This window comes from Oncorhynchus keta, chromosome 30, assembly GCF_023373465.1.
Source record: "Oncorhynchus keta strain PuntledgeMale-10-30-2019 chromosome 30, Oket_V2, whole genome shotgun sequence".
NCBI classification, from domain to species: Eukaryota; Metazoa; Chordata; class Actinopteri; order Salmoniformes; family Salmonidae; genus Oncorhynchus; species Oncorhynchus keta.
This window is the reverse complement of record NC_068450.1, coordinates 34,024,774-34,044,677: the sequence shown is the minus strand read 5'-3', so window position 1 is coordinate 34,044,677 and position 19,904 is coordinate 34,024,774. Positions and strand designations below refer to the sequence as shown.

Here is a 19,904-nt window from a genome sequence, read left to right as displayed (position 1 = left end):
GTTGTCGCCACATGCCCATCTCCTCAACCTTCTCTAGGGACAGACAGGATGTGAAATATTGATGATGGCTCAGTTTCAACCCGAGACTCATTTACTCCATCGCACTGTCTTGTTTTATGCCAGTGGCTGCTTTCAGAGTTTTTCTTCACATGAGTGTATAGGTGGCAGAGGTAGCCCAATCCATCTTCGACTGTGTCAGGGCTTTCCCACATTCTGAGTCATTGGTCACCGTACCTCTCACTTGAGCACCACGGTCACGTTTGTTTGGGTGTCTGCAGTGAAGCAGGTGGGAGTGGGCAACATCTCAAGGCAGTGTCGTTGTCCAAGGTACTGCAGTGGAGTTTGGGGATGCATGTCGCCTTGCTTATCTCACACAATCATAATTAAAAGTGCTAAAATGATTGCAGGCCATGGCTAATTGTATATTGACAATGCATGATAAGGAAAATGTGTTGTCTATTAATTCGTGTTGGCTGCGGGATCTACTGCGAGTGATACGCTTTATGAGCAATTTCATCCCCAACTTTTTTGATAAATCTTTCGCATGCGTAATGGTTATGCCTAAAATACATATTCATTGAATCGGTATTGAATAATTGAAGGGACAGAGAGAGAGGGTACCAGAATATTCTCATGCTCCCCTCCACCCCCACTCCCCCTCCCGGTTCCCCCCGCGCTAGTTCTGCGCCTGGTTAGGATGCTCCCTCGGAGCGCAGCAGTATAGCTTAGACTGTGCAATATGCACTGGGGTCTGATATTGTGTTTGTAGCGGTTTATTTCATATGTCGTCTTGTTTGAACAAGAGAGGGAAAACAAATTTAATCTCTATAATAATTAGTCTCTCTATCCTCTCCCGTCGCTCTATCTACTAAACCGGTTTAGTCCGTGCACTGTACTAGCAGCGCTTTGCCCGTGACGAGGGAGATTAACGACCTAAAAGATAAGAGGAAAACATCATCATTGGAAACGTTTTCTCTGCGTTTTCTAACAGGTGTTTTTCTGGCTGCGCATTAGCGCGGTCCACAACCACCTGCGTCTGCGCCACTCTTCATGTGCATGATCCCTGCTTTTGTGGGATGGTGCAAAACGGCTTTTAGGGAAACAGCTGCGCGTTAGTTATGATGCTGGAGAAATGCCACTATTTGTGCTGTACGAGAGTGGAACATGTGTCTCGTCATTTTTTGTTGAGGACTGTTTTTTCTTCCCGGAGATAAGATGCACCGTTACCGAGCTACGCCCAACAAAACCAACAGAAAAAATATCAACTTACAGAACATTTAATAGGCATCATTTTGAAGAAGAGTGGAGGTACTTTTTTATGCACTGACTGTATTTTGAATTTATTATATTTATTTCACAATTAACGAGCAATGACTGCGCTTTGCATTTGAGGAATCTTTGGATGACCACTGCTGCTTGAGAAAGATTTCCAATAAAACATTGAAAGGGGTAGAGGAGAGCATTTTTCATAGTCTGGAAGTTTTCTCCGGAAAACCGTCAAACTGGCCATGGCTGCAGCGTTAGCCAGCTCCCTTATTCGGCAGAAAAGGCAGGCGAGGGAGCGGGAGAAATCTAATGCTTGCCGCTGCGTTAGCAGCCCGAACAAAACGAAGCCATGCGAGAAACCGAGCCGGCTGTCTATGTTCTCTCGGGTCAAACTCTTTGGCTCCAAGAAGAGGAGACGTAGGCGACCAGGTCTGTTTTGGGTATCGCTAATTCCGTTAGACCATCACAATTCATACGTTTGATTTCTGTTGCCATTTCTTCAGTTTCATCATCACTTTCCCCAACTCTGCTCTGTGCACCAAATGTCAGGGGGGCTGGACAACCAAAGTGGCTATATAGGTATAGGAACAACATCAACATTTATAAATGATTCGAATTGATACATATATATATATATTTTTTTTTAAATATCCATAGAATGTTAATCAAAATCTATAAATGCAGATTTATATGGAAGGAAAGACAGCTAGAAGGTCTCCCTATGGATTTGTATCTTAGTTCATGCACAAAAGTGTGACCTATGACATTTCAGACTGTTAATAACTACCTAAGTGATGTATTATATTGGTGCTTCATCCCTCAATGTCTGCTCATGTAATCCCATGTGGACCATTACAATAGAGCCAGCTAAACAGGATTAGAGCATAACACAAGCCCACTGTGGTCTTTAAATATCATTGCCATGCTTATGTCTGTTGTCTGAATCCACAATGAGCAAGCTTAAAAAAAGACTCTATGCAGATATATTGCTTTGGTGTACTACCATGGGACACAGGATGTACAGCAGGCACCCAAGCATTTGAATAGTTTTGTGTAATTTCACCCCAAGTTTAGAAAATGATGAAGGATATGTATATCTTTCTGAAGAATATGTCAAACACACTTTGTGAAGTTTAACACATCCTGTACACATGTATTAAACTTTATATATGGGGATTTCAAAACCAACCGCAAAAACTTCCACGGACATTTCCTGTACAGACAGACGGTCTGTATTTCAGAGCAGTGCTCTAACAAAAAACTGATAAGGCATCCCAACAGACCTCTCAGTCCCTGAATGGCCCATGCAGAATAGTCTGCCAAGGTGCGATTCATGTAGTTAGTGAAGGCTTAGCCACTGCAGCTTACAGGGCCCAGACAGAACCTCATCCACAACCAGAACCAGACATCCACAACCAGAACCAAACATCCACAACCAGAGTATACAGTGAAACAGACCGGCTTGCTTTTGACCGTTAGCTGTGCTACATACCAGCACTACCTTACGGCTGGTTCTCTGTGATGTTTACAAAGCTACATTAGCCGTGGCCCTTGGTTAATGAGCACCGCTGAGGTTTGCTGAGCGTGACTCAGCCCTGTGCTTTCAGACCGAAATGAGCTCCAGTTAATTCCACTCCCATCAAGTTCACAGGCTGGTTCAGGCTGTTTTGTAAGTGCATTATGCAGGTGGGGGTGTGTTGCTCGGGGGGCTGGGGCTAAGCTACCCTGCAGTGTTCCCTCAGAACTGGACCCATACCATGATACCAGTCTGTACCCTCTTTCATCCCACCTCATCCCCCTCTTCCACCTCCCTGAGGCAGGACTGTGGAGTCGGGGGGGGTTTACGTAACACATATGTGGAGCCTCGGCAGAAGCAAGATACTTTTCTGCTGCGGCTATGCGAGTGTGTTTGTGTATGGATGTGTTTGGGTGTGTCAGTGAGTGTGTGAGTAGAGATCCCCGAGTCTCCTGGTAGAAAAAGCCGCCCACTGATTTCACCTTATGACGCCATTCTCTGTCTCCGATACATTGTTTCCTTGTGATGTAACACCTTGTGAATGTGTGTTTTGAAGGTAGCACGGGAATTTACAAATCAAGAAGTCTCCAATGCAATTTTCTCCTCTAATCCACATATTTTCATTCAATGCATTTTAAGCAACGTTGAAGAAATACTCTTTATGGCTTGTTACAGGAACCCAGATGGCTACCCAGCATCACACCCAGTTTACTTATGATTAGTGGACTGGCATTTTGGCGAAAATTTCTGCCTTTGAAAAGACGTCAGCCTCCTGATGTATCAGTCTTAAAAGGTTCCTATAGTAGGGAGCCACTGGTGCAAAAAAAATAGCCAAAGCATGAGTACTGGCCAGGCGGTAACCTTTGTGAGGGTAGTAATGGCAGTATTGAAAGGTAAAGCAGATGAAAGAGAGGATGAAAGGTGTGGTAAATGACGATAAAGGACAGTCCTCTAGGGAAGGGAGCACGGGGAAGGGATAGCTCTTAGCGGAACATGACACACCAAAATGTCAAGCTTGTGTCATCATAGACACTTCCAGGTTTTATTTTTTTATATAAGATATAGGCCACCGCCTTCCCAACTAAAATCTCTTTAGATGGAGTTTGAACTAGTGACTTTGTTAATCCATTGGCTAGCAGAATTTGTACTTTGTAATGTAGTTGTCCCAGAACATTTCTTTGGATGGCATAGATGGACGGAATTTACCCCCACAATACATGGCCATCCATTACACCATAGAAGGAAGTTGTATACCCCATATTTAAAGCATTTTCACTAGGGAACAAACAAACATAATATGGACAGTTAGCATTTTAAAAAATCAATCAGTGCTTAACCTGGATAAATATAGACTCTTACTGTCAAGCACCTGCTCTCCATGTAATCCTCTCAGGTGCGGCCACAGGCCCCTTTGGAATAAACCCAGACTTCCTTTCTAGTCTCCCTAGTCCTTCCCTGTTCCTGTGTGTGGTAGAGATAGGAACTGTTTGCTCATACGCCGGTATCCATGGCTTGATCTTCTAGACGTAGGCAGAGATGTGTTTGCGCTGGTCCCTTGAGCCTTTGGAGAGCTGAGAATGTGGCTACGCTGGTCCTATTGGGAGCAGGACTGGGGGGACTGGTTAGTTTCTTAAGCAATAAGGCCCTTGAGCCTTTGGAGAGCTGAAAATGTGGCTATTCTGGGCCTATTGGGAGCAGGACTGGGGGGACTGGTTAGTTACTTAAGCAATAAGGCCCGAGGGGGTGTGGTATATGGCCAATATACCACGCCTAAGGGCTATTCTTATGCACGACGCAAAGCAGAGTGCCTGGCTATAGCCCTTAGCCGTGGTATATTGGCCATATTCCACAAACCCCTGAGGTGCCTTATTGCTATTATATACTGGTTACCAACATAATAAGAGCAGTAAAAATAAATGTTTTGTCATACCCGTGCTATACGGTCTGACTTACCACGGCTGTCATCCAATCAGCAGTTTATAATGTAGTTTATAACCTAGCGTGCCAGGTTTATAGGATTACAGAATATCTTGTTATAAGATACATGGCTGGTGGATGGGTGAACAAGGTTCCTGTGTGGGCACAACTCTCATCACACCCTACCCCAGTCCGTTTTGGAGAGGGTGCACAAAACTGAACTGAAACCAGCACCTTGATTATACAACAACATCAGCATCTTGATGCAACTTCATCTTTCTCCAGGAATGAGACAAGCCTTGATGCAGGATCAGAGCCTGTCTCCAATCTCACACTCCCCCTCTTCTCCCTCCTCCCTCTCTCCCCCTCTCCTCAGAACCCCAGTTGAAGGGGATTGTGACGAAGCTGTACAGTCGACAGGGCTTCCACCTGCAGCTGCAAGCCGATGGCACCATCGACGGGACAAAGGAGGAGGACAATGGCTACAGTAAGTCTCCTCAGCTCGGCTGGCACCAGGGACATATTCATTAAGGCAGTGGTTCCCAAACGGGGCTTAAAATTAATCATTATAATAAATCAAATAGAATGTTTTATATAAATAATTCTAGCAACAACAGATTAAACGACTTTGGCCGAGGAGTCGGTGGAACAAGTTAAGAAGGTACAATACAATATTATTAACCTACAATATAGGCTACCCTTAGATGTACAGCAGGGTCTGTGAGGCACACAGGGATCCACAGTACTTCATCAATGATCCATTTTTTAAACTCAGTACTTCTTGTATTCCCCCCCCAAAATGGGTCCGAACATAAATGCACTGTAATCTAAGCTTTCAAACTGAAAAACGGCTCCATTGGAAAATGTTTAGAATTGCAGGAAATTATCTTGAAACCTGCACATTTTCTCTCCAATATGAAGAGGGAGGGCTTTAAAATGTTATTTCCCAGGGCATGAGACTTGGCAAGTCTTGCCATGTGCTGCAGCAGTCATAATTAAACTCCTTGTATGCTATTTTTATAGCACTCTAAAGTCAGAATTGTGTACTGATTTTTGAGGGGGTCCCTGATGAATTTGCAATCACAAAAGTGGTCTCCAGCACCAAAAAGTTTGGGAACCCTTGCTTTTTGCAACGGAAGACAAAAACGAGCATTTCTTTATTGGACAAGTTCCTTTTTAAGACAGTTTTGTTCCTTGGGTGTCTAATGAATACTATGCTGTCCATCAACCTAACAACCCATCTACTCCATGCTGATTCCTGACCATCACATTTCCCATGTAAATGAACCCGGTCATCAGTTAACTGTGCGTCAACACAGTAAACATTCGGTTGGCACAGTAATGAACAACAAATGAACACTTCTTGGCTGGTTCCGTTTCAAAGAGGAAGCACAGCTTTGATCTGTACATTCTGCATACTGTTCTCAATTGTGGCTGAATTTCTTTCTCGCTCGGATCACATTTGAGATCTCTCCACTGCTACACATTTACTGCGTATCTCATACAGATCGACTTACACTGACTGTACAAAACATTAAGAACACCTGCTCTTTCCATGTCATAGACCGACCAGGTGAAAGCTATGATCCCTTATTGATGTCACTTGCTAAATCCACTTCACTCAGTGTAGATGAAGGGCAGGAGACAGGTTAAAGAAGGATGTTTGTGCATGTGTGCGGGGTGAATGGGCAAGACAAAAGATGTATGTTCCTTTGAACGGGATATGGTAGTAGGTGCCAGGCTCACCGGTTTGTGTCAAGAACTGCAACATAGCTGGGTTTTTCACGCTCAACAGTTTCCTGTGTGTATCAAGAATGGTCCACCACCCAAAGGACATCCAGCCAACTTGACACAACTGTGGGAAGTATTGGAGTCAACATGGGCCAGCATCCCTGTGGAACGCATTCAACACCAAGTAGAGTCCATGCCCTGATGAATTGAGGCTGTTCTGAGGGCAAAAGGGAGGGGGGTCCTAATGTTTTGTAAACTTAGTGTATTTGGTTCAGTCTATTTGTATCCCTCATCAGAATGAAAATCCCATATTATCCCTTCCTCATATTTTCCAAAGCCTTTGAGATGTGTAAAACAAACACTAGAATAGAAAGTGTCTTACAGCAGTGATATGCAGCATTATATTGTGTTTAGGGAGATCAGTCCAGGGGCTGATTGGCTTTTTTCATCTGTTACAGACCTTAGTAACACCAGGCTTTCGGTAATCCACACAGTATTGATCATTCAGTACCAGTACTCCCACTGCTCAGGGTGCTGAGTTCTACAATGGGCCGATTAAAGTAGAGATAGGTAGCAAAACGAGAGCATACATCCACCAGGCACAAACACAATCCAACACATGTGGATAGATATTAGATAGATGTACAGACTGATGGAGAGTCCCAGGGTTTTCTGTGCTCTCATCCTGATCTCCGCATAGTAACTATTGACGGACAGCTGCTTCCTGCTTTGTAATTGCTGGCAACGGTATTGGATGTCATATACTGTTGTGACATTATGACGCTCGTCAGTAAAAACATTGCATTAAGAGGTAATTGACTGATGTCGTTATAGGAAATCCCACCCTGTTCTGATAATACCTATACTAGAGTTGCCTTGGCAGAGTGGTAGGTAGACTATTAACAGCCCCAGAGTGCCATTCCCTAGGCGTTGGCGCGACTCGGAAGTGCCCGCCCTGTGCCTCGTGGTGCCGCGTGGTTCGTCGTCAGGGCACTAATGTAATACCTGCGGCTGCCCGGATCACCATCGCCCCGAAACTAATCGAATGTGGCATTCTGTGAGAGTGTAAATTAGCCCCGACTATATTCAATTAGTCACTTAAGCCAGATGACACTTCTTTCACACAAATTAACACCCGTTCTGTGCAGCCTGCGTGTCAGTCGGAGCAATAACAGACTGGGTAATCGTCTGGTTTTATTATGTTGCCGTCGCGGGGAGGAGAGGGGGAGGGAGGAGGGAGATATGAATAACATAGAAGAGAGGGAGCCTACCTAGAGAAGAGAGAATGAACACAACACACACCAACCACTCCCCACTCCCACGTCTCCTAGAGCTAGTTAGATAGAGCTGTTAACAGTTACAGTCCTATTGAGATACGTTATGTAACACTTGGAAGAGAAAAATGATAGAGCTGGCTGAATAAGAACGGGAGAAAAGTGAAGCCGTTTGCACCGGTCCAAAAATAGCGTTGTTAGGCGCTGGGTGCTCTTGTCTCCATGGTGACGGGAGCGCAGTCCTCTCTGAGCTATGGTGTCTTGTGAGGGTGGGAGAGGAGCTACTCAAATGCTAGTGCACACGCACACACGCACGCACGCACGCACGCACGCACACACACACACACACACACACACACACACACACACACACACACACACACACACACACACACACACACACACACACACACACACACACACACACACACACACACACACACACACACACAAGCATTCTAACATTGCTGAGGTAGCACTCATGAATATACAGCAGTGTTCGTTGATGTTTTTTAAAACTTTTGTTTACCAAATCCGGAGCAGCCCAACTTTTGCTCTAGCTGGGCAGGTCATTTTTTGGGCATGGAATTATTTGAGATATCTGGAGGATATTTTTTACTTTTGAAGTACTATTTTAAAATCAGACAGACTTCATTAGATAGGCAATATTCTGAACCATTATGCAAAATATCACCCAGCGCAAATAATTTCCAAGTCTCCAAAGAAGGAGCACCGATTCAAGACATTCTCAAAGGCGATTCATCCACCTCCTTCTTGCTGTCATAATGCTGCTTAAGTCCGGTTATACCCTTAAACTAAGATTCACACACATTGATCTAATTGGCTAATCAAGGCGTGGGATTGGGAAGCCTTTGTCACCGGGTACATTTGAATCTGTGTTAGTTTGTCCCTCCTCTCTCTGTATGTTGAGCAGTAATATTTATGCTGACGATCTGAGCTCTGCTTTGTTCCTTCATAATCATCTCCTATATGAATGGTTCTCAGACTACAGTACAGAGGGTTTGAAGTGGAACAATACCATAATATGGAGTCACGTGTAGAACCTAGTTAGTCTCTTACCAGGACTGGGCATGTGTTTTACTGTTATGTTCATGTGGGACCTAGTTAGTCTCTTACCAGGACTGGGCATGTGTTTTACTGTTATGTTCGTGTAGAACCTAGTTAGTCTCTTACCAGGACTGGGCATGTGTTTTACTGTTATGTTCGTGTAGAACCTAGTTAGTCTCTTACCAGGACTGGGCATGTGTTTTACTGTTATGTTCTGTTATGTAGAACCTAGTTAGTTCTTAGTGGGCATGTGTTTTACTGTTATGTTCTTAGTTAGTCTCTTACCAGGACTGGGCATGTGTTTTACTGTTATGTTCGTGTAGAACCTAGTTAGTCTCTTACCAGGACTGGGCATGTGTTTTACTGTTATGTTCGTGTAGAACCTAGTTAGTCTCTTACCAGGACTGGGCATGTGTTTTACTGTTATGTTCGTGTAGAACCTAGTTAGTCTCTTACCAGGACTGGGCATGTGTTTTACTGTTATGTTCGTGTAGAACCTAGTTAGTCTCTTACCAGGACTGGGCATGTGTTTTACTGTTATGTTCGTGTAGAACCTAGTTAGTCTCTTACCAGGACTGGGCATGTGTTTTACTGTTATGTTCGTGTAGAACCTAGTTAGTCTCTTACCAGGACTGGGCATGTGTTTTACTGTTATGTTCATGTTGAACCTCAGATGTTCTGTGAGATACAAGTAATTGAGTTTCCCCTCTCGAAAATCCCAGGCGGCCGATTGGCTGGTAATCCCCCTGAAATGAAGTTTACCGCAGCTGTGTCTGTGTGTGGGTCTCAGCACGCAGCCAACAGACAAAGAGAGGGAAAAGGGGAGAGAGAAAAATATTAAGCAGATAGGTCCATGTAGTCAGATGAGCTGCAGCAGAAATAGATGGAGAGAGAGAGAGATGGGAAGGGGTAGAGCGAGCATTATTAAGTGGAGAGAACCCGTCATGCTGCAGCGGCATGAGCTGTAGCAGGAATGTGGTCACCTATACCATGAATGTAATGGAATCCTGTCTATTCCCATACTGATACTTTCAACAACAAAAACACTTAGCTTAGCTGCATCAACAACAGCAAAAAACATACCGACATGACCCACAAAGTACTTCCACCTACATGAAACCCAGTTATCCACATAGATCCTCTGAAAATAGCAAGACACCTGCTTGTTGAACACCTCATTCCAAAATCATGGGCATTAATGTGGAGTTGAACCCCCCTTTGCTGCTATAACAACCCCCACTCTTCTGGGAAGGCTTTCCACTAGATGCTGGAATATTGCTGCTGAGACTTACTTCTATTCAGCAACAAGACCATTAGTGAGGTCGGGCATTGATGTTGGGCGCTTAGGCCTGGCTCGCAGTCGGCTTTCCAATTCATTCAAGGTGTTCGATGGGGTTGAGGTCAGGGCTCTGTGCAGGCCAGTCAATTTCTTCCAAACCAATCTCGACAAACCATTTCTGTATGGACCTCGCTTTCTGCACGGGGGCATTGTCATACTGAAACAGGAAAGGGCCTTCCCCAAACTGTTGCCAGAGTTGGAAAGAGGGAATCATCTAGAATGTCATTGTATGCTGTAGTGTTAAGATTTCCCGGACTAAGGGGCTTAGTCCGAACCATGAATAACAGCCCCAGACCATTATTCCTCCTCCACCAAACTTTACAGTTGGCACTATGGTAGCGTTCTGCTGGCACCCAACAAACTCAGATATGTCAGATACCGAGATGTACCTGGATATACAGACCAAAACCACTCCCTTTTCCCAGGATAAATAACTGTGAGAAACCAGTAAATGCAAAGAAATGATTTATATAAAATGGAACTGTTAAATTATATGGGATGTCTAAATGTGTCTTCTCTACGGCCTCCTCATGATGAATCATCAACCCTCATAGTGGGGACAGACAGCCCATCTCAGTAAGGAGCGCAGTTCACAATGCATGGAGACCTGCAGTATCATCTCATCACGGTAACTTTGTTTCTTGTGACAGGTAGGCCTGCATTTGCTGCAGCATAGGCTATGCTACAGTAATATACAGTTTGAATGCGTGTCTAATTTACCCATCTCCGCCTGACTTTCGGGGTCACCTTATTTCTTAATTGTAAAGATATCTAGATTTTTTGATTGCAGCTGCAGTGTTTTAAAACAGCCTGTCACTCGAATATCGTTGCTTTAAATCAGTGCATATGGGAGCACTCTCTCGCAGTCTTTCTCTCTCTCCATCAACTCCATTCAAATTGAATCCAAAACAGATAATCCTGTTCTAGATTGATAGATTGCCTTTTATATAGATGAAATGCAGTAGAAAAGCAGTATTAGCCTTATATTTAGCTAATTAATGATGAGTTATGCATAATAAGCTTTAACTTATAGACTCTGTCTCTTATGCAGTACGCAAGTACGCTCTTATGCAGTCTCCTTAAAAAACGCTCCTTAGCTCTTGGAGTCCCATGCAAGAATTTATTTATTTATTATTTTTTATAATTTCTTCTACCAATAGACTATTCGAAGAGGGACGCAAAGCTCTTGTTTGCGAAATGTTAAATACAGCAGGCCAATAAAACTCATGGGTAGTTTGAAAGAAGAGCGAATGCGCGAAAGGGCGGTAGGCTAAATGAGTTATTTATTCTGGCCCATAACCATTCAATCTTCGTGAAGAGAAGTGAAAGCCTTCTGCATCTAAGTCTAGTCCCATATCATTCAAGGAAGTCATTGTATTGAGGAAGATATGGACAATGAAACTTATTTTGTTTAACTGTTGAAAGGGAGAAGGAATGAAGCAACAATCGAGAGAGAAGGAAGTAGGCTAATAACATTAGGGGGAAATATTATGAAATGTATATATGTGTCAGTCGACACATATAATTATACAAATAAGCCCTATTATATGTCCAAAGTAAAATCAAATTTGCTAGCCTGCATGTGCTGCACCCGAGTCACATATTCTCTCCCTGCTTTATCATGGTAAGAACAATGTGCGTAATTAGAGTCCGTGTAATGCAGCATAATACAATGCAGTATTGTAAAACAGTTTGCACAAAATATTAGCCTACTGGAGCTAGTTTCATTTATTTACCCAAGAGAGCATATATATATATATATATATAGCTATATCTATGGGCTTTTATTTTTCTGTAATGTGCAGTAGCCTATATCATGTATGTATTGGATAACGGCACAATAATTTCTTTTTTGGGGGCTTGGGCTCATTAAATGTCTTTAAGGTTCGTAAACTTTTGTTATTGACCAAATACTTATTTTCCACCATAATTTGCAAATAAATTCATAAAGAATCCTACAATGTGATTTTCTGGATTTTTTTTCCACATTTTGTCTGTCATAGTTGAAGTGTACCTATGATGAAAATTACAGGCCTCTCTCATCATTTTAAGTGGGAGAACTTGCACAATTGGTGGCTGACTAAATACTTTTTTGCCCCACTGTATATAGTGTAGCTAGCTGATCCCAGATCAGTTATCTCTGTTTACAAGGCAGCAGATGTTGCTCAGGGTGGAAGGCTCCAGTGGGACTGGGATCAGCCAAGGTCTGCAGGGGAAGAGAGGATGGAGGAGAAGAGAGATGAAAGAGAGGAGAGGAAGGAGGAGACGAGAGATGGAGGGAGGAGAGGAGGACAAGAGAGCAGAGGGTGAATTTACGGAATCATTCTGCAGTACTACCTCTACAGTGGGTTGGAGTAGCTTTTTACTTGATGAAATCCCTACTCCTCTTCTATTGTTCACCATGGAAGACTGGGGAAACACAGAAGCTGTCTTAGTGTTAAAGTCAGGGGAGAGAGTCCATCACAGCTGGACTCCTTACATGGGCTTCCTCTCTGGAGGGAGGAAGTAGTTATTTAGAGAGGATCTGTGGTGAGACCCCTGTGTGGTTGTTCCTAGCCCTTAAGTCCTTGAACCTGTCAGTAAACTAAGAGTGAAAGGGAGAAGCAGAGGACCAGTGCTGATGACAAACACATATCAATGCTGATGTTGAAAAGAGAGAACTTTGTCTCTTCACCTTAAGTATCCTCTCCCATTGTTCTTATGTCGCTGGCATCCTATCTGCTCCATATAGACAGGTGTGTGTGTGTGTGTGTATGTGTGTGTGTGTGCCTGCAAAGTGTGTGTGTGTCCTTATATTCCTGTGTGATTATGTAAATCCCCACACACAGAGATGTGCCTGTCTTTATCCCATAGCCCAGAGTGACCCTGTCCTCTGTTACCAGAGGGCATGCATGTGGCAGCACTGTGTGCAATTAGTGCCAGCCAGGATAGAAGAGGAGGGGGCAGGACACAGCAGCAAAGCCACTGTTTGGCTCTGATGTTAGCGTAACTCTAAGAATGCAGTTACAATACATAACGGCAGTAGTTACAATAACATCTTTACAGTTATAATAGGACATAACGGCAGTAGTTACAATAACAGCTTTACAGTTACAATAGGACATAACGGCAGTAGTTACAATAACAGCTTTACAGTTACAATAGGACATAACGGCAGTAGTTACAATAACAGCTTTACAGTTACAATACATAACGGCAGTAGTTACAATAACATCTTTACAGTTATAATAGGACATAACGGCAGTAGTTACAATAACAGCTTTACAGTTACAATAGGACATAACGGCAGTAGTTACAATAACAGCTTTACAGTTACAATAGGACATAACGGCAGTAGTTACAATAACATCTTTACAGTTACAATACATAACGGCAGTAGTTACAATAACATCTTTACAGTTATAATAGGACATAACGGCAGTAGTTACAATAACAGCTTTACAGTTACAATAGGACATAACGGCAGTAGTTACAATAACATCTTTACAGTTACAATAGGACATAACGGCATATTTAGCGGACGCTTTTATCCAAAGGCAGTAGTTGAACCCACTACCCTGGCGTTACAATGAACATCTTTTACAGTTACAATAGGACATAACGGCAGTAGTTACAATAACAGCTTTACAGTTACAATAGGACATAACGGCAGTAGTTACAATAACATCTTTACAGTTACAATAGGACATAATGGCAGTAGTTACAATAACATCTTTACAGTTACAATAGGACATAACGGCAGTAGTTACAATAACAGCTTTACAGTTATAATAGGACATAACGGCAGTAGCTACAATAACAGCTTTGCAGTTACAATAGGACATAACGGCAGTAGCTACAATAACAGCTTTGCAGTTACAATAGGACATAACGGCAGTAGCTACAATAACAGCTTTGCAGTTACAATAGGACATAACGGCAGTAGTTACAATAACAGCTTTACAGTTACAATAGGACATAACGGCAGTAGCTACAATAACAGCTTCACAGTTACAATAGGACATAACGGCAGTAGCTACAATAACAGCTTTGCAGTTACAATAGGACATAACGGCAGTAGCTACAATAACAGCTTAACTTTGAGAGAAAGAGCACAAATCACTGTCTCTGTTTGCCTTTTTTCAGTGAGCATGAGCGATGATTATTTATTCATTTTTAGCATTATTTAACCTCTTTAAGGCTAGATCATTTGCCTCTCTCGGCCGCTGCTCACGCTATGAAAACTCCCTCTCTGTTTCGGAGTTCAGGAGCAGACCTCTGTGGTGGCGGGCTGCCTCTCTCTCCCTTAGCGTATGAATGCAGGGGAGATTGTGGCCAGGGGAGATTGTCAGCTTTTTGGCTAGCACAGTGACAGTAGGATAAAGGTGTGAGCGGTTTGGCATATGAGGGTAGAGCCGGGTCGAAAGAGGTCTCTGTTCAGCCTGCTAAGCTAAGCAGTACTGTAGCTAACTCCGTAGAGGAGACTGGGGTAGAGTGAAAGGATGTGGTTGGCAGGAATAGTGCGGGCAGAAGTTTTAGCTTAATGTATAGTTCCCTACTTAGATTAGCTCTGCTCCTGGGGGCCGAGTAGCGCATCGGTCTAACGCACTGCACCGCAATGCTAGCTGCATTACCACAGATCCTGGTTCGATGCCGGTCTGTTTTACAGCCGGCTGTGGACAGTAGACCCATGGGCGACGCACAATTGGCCCAGCATCATCCGGTTAAGGGCTTGGGCGGCTGGGATGTCCTCGTCAGGATCTAGTGACTCCTGTGGTGGGCCGGGCACAGTGCACGATCGCCAGGTGTACGGTGTTTCCTCCGACAGAGTGGTGTGGCTGGCTCCCGGGTTAAGTGGACATTGTGTCAAGAAGCAGTGAGGCTTGGCGTGGTTGTGTTTCGGAGGACGTACGGCTCTCGACCGTCGCCTCTCCCGAGTCAGTACGGGAGTTGCTACCTGCTGGTGTTTAGTCACCCTAGATGAACCCTCAAGCAGGAAAACTCAGACCGAGGCATGGCTTCACTAAATTATATTTACTGGTGGATAAACAGTGTGCTTACTCTCTTCTTCACAAGATATTAGACATGTTTTTTTCCCCCATCCATTTGTTGACAGGATTGTGAGTAACTTTCTCTTTCTCCTCCCCAGCCATATTCAACCTCATTCCAGTGGGGCTTCGAGTGGTGGCCATCCAGGGAGTTCAGACCAAGCTCTACCTGGCCATGAACAGTGAGGGCTTCCTGTACACATCAGTAAGTCTCCCCAACCTTCTTCTGTGTGTGTGTGTGTTCTCAATGTGTGTGTTCACACACAAGGCTAACCTCTCCTGCTCTCTCTGGTAGAACACAGTGGCTCCATATAGCCAGCTTGCAGCAGATGTCTCACATCTTTCCTAACCTCACAATCATTAAGAGCTACCTACAAGAAATATTGCTTCCTTCCTTCCTCCCTGCTACTTTCTGGCACAGCCACATACCCATTTGCGGTGCAAAGTCAATGCTACATCATGATCACAGTGCATGTGGAATACTGAGCTCTCACCATAATGACATGTTTCCTAACAGGTGTCCCCAGTTGTTTACCATCTGTGCCCAGCCCTGCCTCTCTCACCAGGTGGCTAGAGTGGGTGTGTTAGCATGGGGCCTGGCTGGCAGCATGATTTGTGGTGGCGGGGGTGATGAGTGTGTATGCCTGCTAACGTGTGTGTGAGTATGTGAGTGTGTGTGCGCACTGGTAGTGATGAGGGTGGTGGTGGATAAGAGTGTGTTTGTTTCTTTGTTTATGTGTGTGTGTTGGGGTGGTTCGGCCCTGTGCCCTTGTCCCTGCCCCCACACCCCATGCCTGCGTCTGACCTTCTGGGCTGTACGGAGCTGAAATGCCGCTGCTCTGGCAGCAGTCCGCATTACTATGGTGACATGAACAGCTGGAAGAAACAGATGCAATATGGAGAGAGAGAGAGAGAGAGAGAGAGAGAGAGAGAGAGAGAGAGAGAGAGAGAGAGAGAGAGAGAGAGAGAGGAAGAGAGAGAGAGAGAGAGAGAGAGAGAGAGAGAGAGAGAGAGAGAGAGAGAGAGAGAGAGAGAGAGAGAGAGAGAGAGAGAGAGAGAGAGAGAGAGAGAGAGAGAGAGAGAGAGAGAGAGAGAGAGAGAGAGAGAGAGAGAGAGAGAGAGAGAGAGAGAGAGAGAGAGAGAGAGAAGTATAATAAGTATAATAATAAAGTATAATTCAAAACATCCTTGTCTCTACTCTCTTCCATTCTATTTAGGTATAATACCTGCCAAACTGTTTCTTCACTTTCTAGTTGACTATATCTACCTATCTAACCTAATTATATCAGGCATATCTGATATAATTCAGTGCCATTAAAAAGCTGAAGGATTTATAAACAGGAGGCCATTGAAATTTATGGCTCTGGCAGCAAGGCTCCACATCTTTGATTAAATGTGCAAAGTTATGAATTATTCAGTTCCCATGCAGCCCAAAAAATATCCCTTTCCCTCTGCCTCCTCACAAAATGTCACCCTCACCATCGTAGCACAGGGTGGCGGACTGGCCGTGACTGGGGAGAATGACAAGGATGCCCATGAACCCTGAGAGGAGGGGAGCGTGCACAAGCAGTCACGAACACACGCAGACACATGCGCGCAAACACACCCACACTGAGTGACAGATAGCCCACATGGTCACACCAGGAGGGATGTGTGATGTATAATGCATTATGAGGCATTGTGTGTAGATTGACGACGAAAAAAATGGATTTAATCCTTAGAATAAGGCTGTAACGTAACAAAATGTGAAAACAGTCAAGGAGTGTGAATACTTTCTGATTGCAGTGTATATATGATAATAGTCTAGGCGCTGACCATCCTGCATGATGGAGATGAAGACATGCTCACATAACTGCGAGTCAAATACTTAAAGCCCCAAAAGAGCAATCATGGCCAAGTTAAGACTCTTAGAGTCAAAAAGAAAGGACTCTTTTGGTGAGCCAGCTGGCTAGAAGTCAGACGACAAGCTAACAACATGTTCCCTGAAAAGTTCAACCTCATATAATCCAATGAAAACTCTTCAAAAGTCTCCAGTTTTCAGGTATCAACTACAAGTTTAGTATCCGTTCTCCATGGTCCAGGGCTTCTTGGTCATAAACAGCCCTTGGCCGGGATTCAATCCGATTGCAGCTTGTTGGCAATGCACCATTTAAATGTGGTCTTCAGGAACATTGCCTTTAAAAGCCGCATTGTCAACCAAAAAATCAAAATGAATTCCATCCCTTGTCTCAATAAGTCTGATCAGACTGTCGTTATGGGCCATAGTAGAGCAGAAGGAACCTTAAAGCCTGTGTGTAATTACTATACATTATAAAGACCATTATCACAGGGTTGAAACATATCTGCTGGGATGGAGAAAGCGGAGAAAGCCTGAGGGGAAAACAGAGACATAATACAAATAAAACTCCCCCCCTACCCCCAATTGTTAACAACAGTCCTCTACCCGTGCTCTGTTCCCTCTGAGTGACTTTAATGATATGAACACCGCTGCCTCTAATTAAAACGTATGCGCTGAGCTGCTGCTTTAATAGAATTGAATAGAATAAAGATGGATCCTGCCTGGATGTGTGTGTGCCCGTGTGCCTACCCACGCATGCGCGAGTGTGTGTGTAGTGTAGGGTTCCCAGGTTATTATACTAGCAGCCTTCATAGTAGATATAAAAGAGCTCTCAGAAATACTCTATTTACTAGATGCTATATTTAACTCACCTGTGGTGGTGATTCATAGAATAAGCTAAAGTGATCGTCTCAGGTATGTGTGTCTTCGTGTGTTTGTTTTATGGTTATTTTACAGTATACACAGTAACAGAGAGAGAGAGAGAGAGAGAGATACAACCCATATTTATGTTTATTTATTTTCCCTTTTGTACTTTCACTATTTGCACACCGTTACAACACTGTATATAGACATAATATGACATTTGTAATGTCTTTATTCTTTTGGAACTTTTGTGAGTGTAATGTTTACTGTTCATTTGTTATTGTTTATATACTTTTGTTTAATATCTATTTCACTGTAGTAACTAACCTGTAGTAATGTTAAATGCAGTAATTACTTACCATTACAACAGTGCTGTATTTTATAGAATCTTGATTTAGCACACTGCTGGTGCTTATAGTCTTGAATTTCCCCGACACCCTTATACAGCCACCTCCAGACTAAGATTGTGCAACCCTCCGGCAGCAACATAGCATTCAGCTTTGTAAATGGGACGATAGTTGTGGTTCATGGAGGAGGCAAAATTTTCCATTTGAGCTGAATTAGTGAGTGGATTGAATTGATTCGTTATTCAGCAGGGTGTCTGATAACCACTTCTCGGGCTGTCTGCTCCGTGCTGCTATGGTAAACTGCTGCCTCTTCACAGGAGGGGGGTTTCGTCAATTTCTGGCCAGCGTTTCAGGGAGATTCCCAATCAATGGTGGAGACGCAGGTGACGACGTAGGCTGGCCAGGGAGGCAGGGAGCTGCTGCTGTGGTTTTCCTTCGTCTGAGTACCATTGTGTAGGTGGTGGTTGTGAGTGTGTTCAAGTGTTCCTTCTAAAGTGCATTCAGAAAGTATTCAGACCCCTTGACTTTTTCCACTGTGTTACGTTACAGCCTTATCTTAAAATTGATTCAATTGTCCCCCCCCACGCAATACTCCATAATGAAAAATAGTTTTGGGAATCTTTTGCTAATTTCATAACAATAAATAACTGAAATATCACATTTACATAAGTATTCAGACCCTTTACTCAATACTTTGTTGAAGCACCTATGACATTTTTTACATTTATATTACATATACAGTACCAGTCAAACGTTTTAGAACACCTACTCATTCATGGGTTGTTCTTTATTTTTACTATTTTCACATTGTAGAATAATACTGAAGATATCAAAACTATGAAATAACACATATGGAATTATGTTGTAACCAAAACCAAAAACTACTTCTTCAAAGTAGACACCCTTTTCTTCATGACAGCTTTGCACACGCTTGGCATTCTCTCAACCAGCTTCATGAGGTAGTCACCTGGAATTAACAGGTATGCCTTGTTAAAAGTTAATTTGTGGAATTTCTTTCCTTCTTAATGCGTTTGTGGCAATCACTTGTGTTGTGACAAGGTAGGGGTGGTATACAGAAGACAGTCCTATTTGGTAAAAGGCCAAGTCCATATTATGGCAAGAACAGCTCAAATAAGCAAAGAGAAACAACAGTCAATACGTAACATTTCAAGAACTTTGAACTTTTCTTCAAGTGCAGTCGCAAAAACCATCAAGCACCATGATGAAACTCTCAAGAGGACCATCACAAGAAAGGAAGACCCAGAGTTACCTCTTCTGCAGAGGATAAGTACATTAGAGTTACCAGCCTTAGAAATTGCAACCCAAATAAATGCTTCACAGAGTTCAAGTAACAGACACATCTCAACATCAACTGTTCAGAGGAGACTGCGTGAATCAGGCCTTCATGCGCGAATTGTTGCAAAGAAACCACTACTAAAGGACTCCAATATGAAGAAGAGACTTGATTGGGCCAAGAAACACGAGCAAAGGACATTAGACCGGTGGAAATATGTCCTTTGGTCTGATGAGTCCAAATTTGAGATTTTTGGTTCGGCATGTCTTTGTGAGACGCAGAGTAGGTGAACGGATGATCTATACATGTGTGGTTCACATCGTGAAGCACGAAGGAGGAGGTGTTATGGTGTGGGTGTGCTTTGCTGGTGACACTGTCAGTGATTTATATAGAACTCAATGCACACTTAACCATCATGGCTACC

General features: G+C 43.4%; 1 protein-coding gene and 1 long non-coding RNA gene across 12 annotated transcripts in view; one reads left to right on the top strand and one right to left on the bottom strand.

Annotated features, from left to right (window-relative positions):
- The window catches only part of LOC127913994 (uncharacterized), a 423,857-nt gene that overhangs the window by 313,480 nt on the left and 90,473 nt on the right, over nucleotides 1–19,904 (bottom strand). The gene's annotated exons all lie outside the window — the stretch shown is intronic.
- The window catches only part of LOC118363423 (fibroblast growth factor 13-like), a 215,097-nt gene that overhangs the window by 177,814 nt on the left and 17,379 nt on the right, over nucleotides 1–19,904 (top strand). For 10 of the 11 annotated variants that reach the window (XR_008087555.1, XR_008087551.1, XR_008087553.1 and 7 more), the window contains 2 exons: nucleotides 5,076–5,186; nucleotides 15,240–15,343. Coding sequence is in view for 6 of the 11 variants with exons in the window: in XM_035744270.2 (XP_035600163.1) it covers nucleotides 5,076–5,186; nucleotides 15,240–15,343 (215 nt within the window). In the remaining 5 variants the exon portion in view is untranslated. Of the gene's footprint in view, nucleotides 1–705; nucleotides 1,696–5,075; nucleotides 5,187–15,239; nucleotides 15,344–19,904 lie in introns of those variants that run through there. The other variant, XM_035744272.2, reaches the window with a different exon arrangement.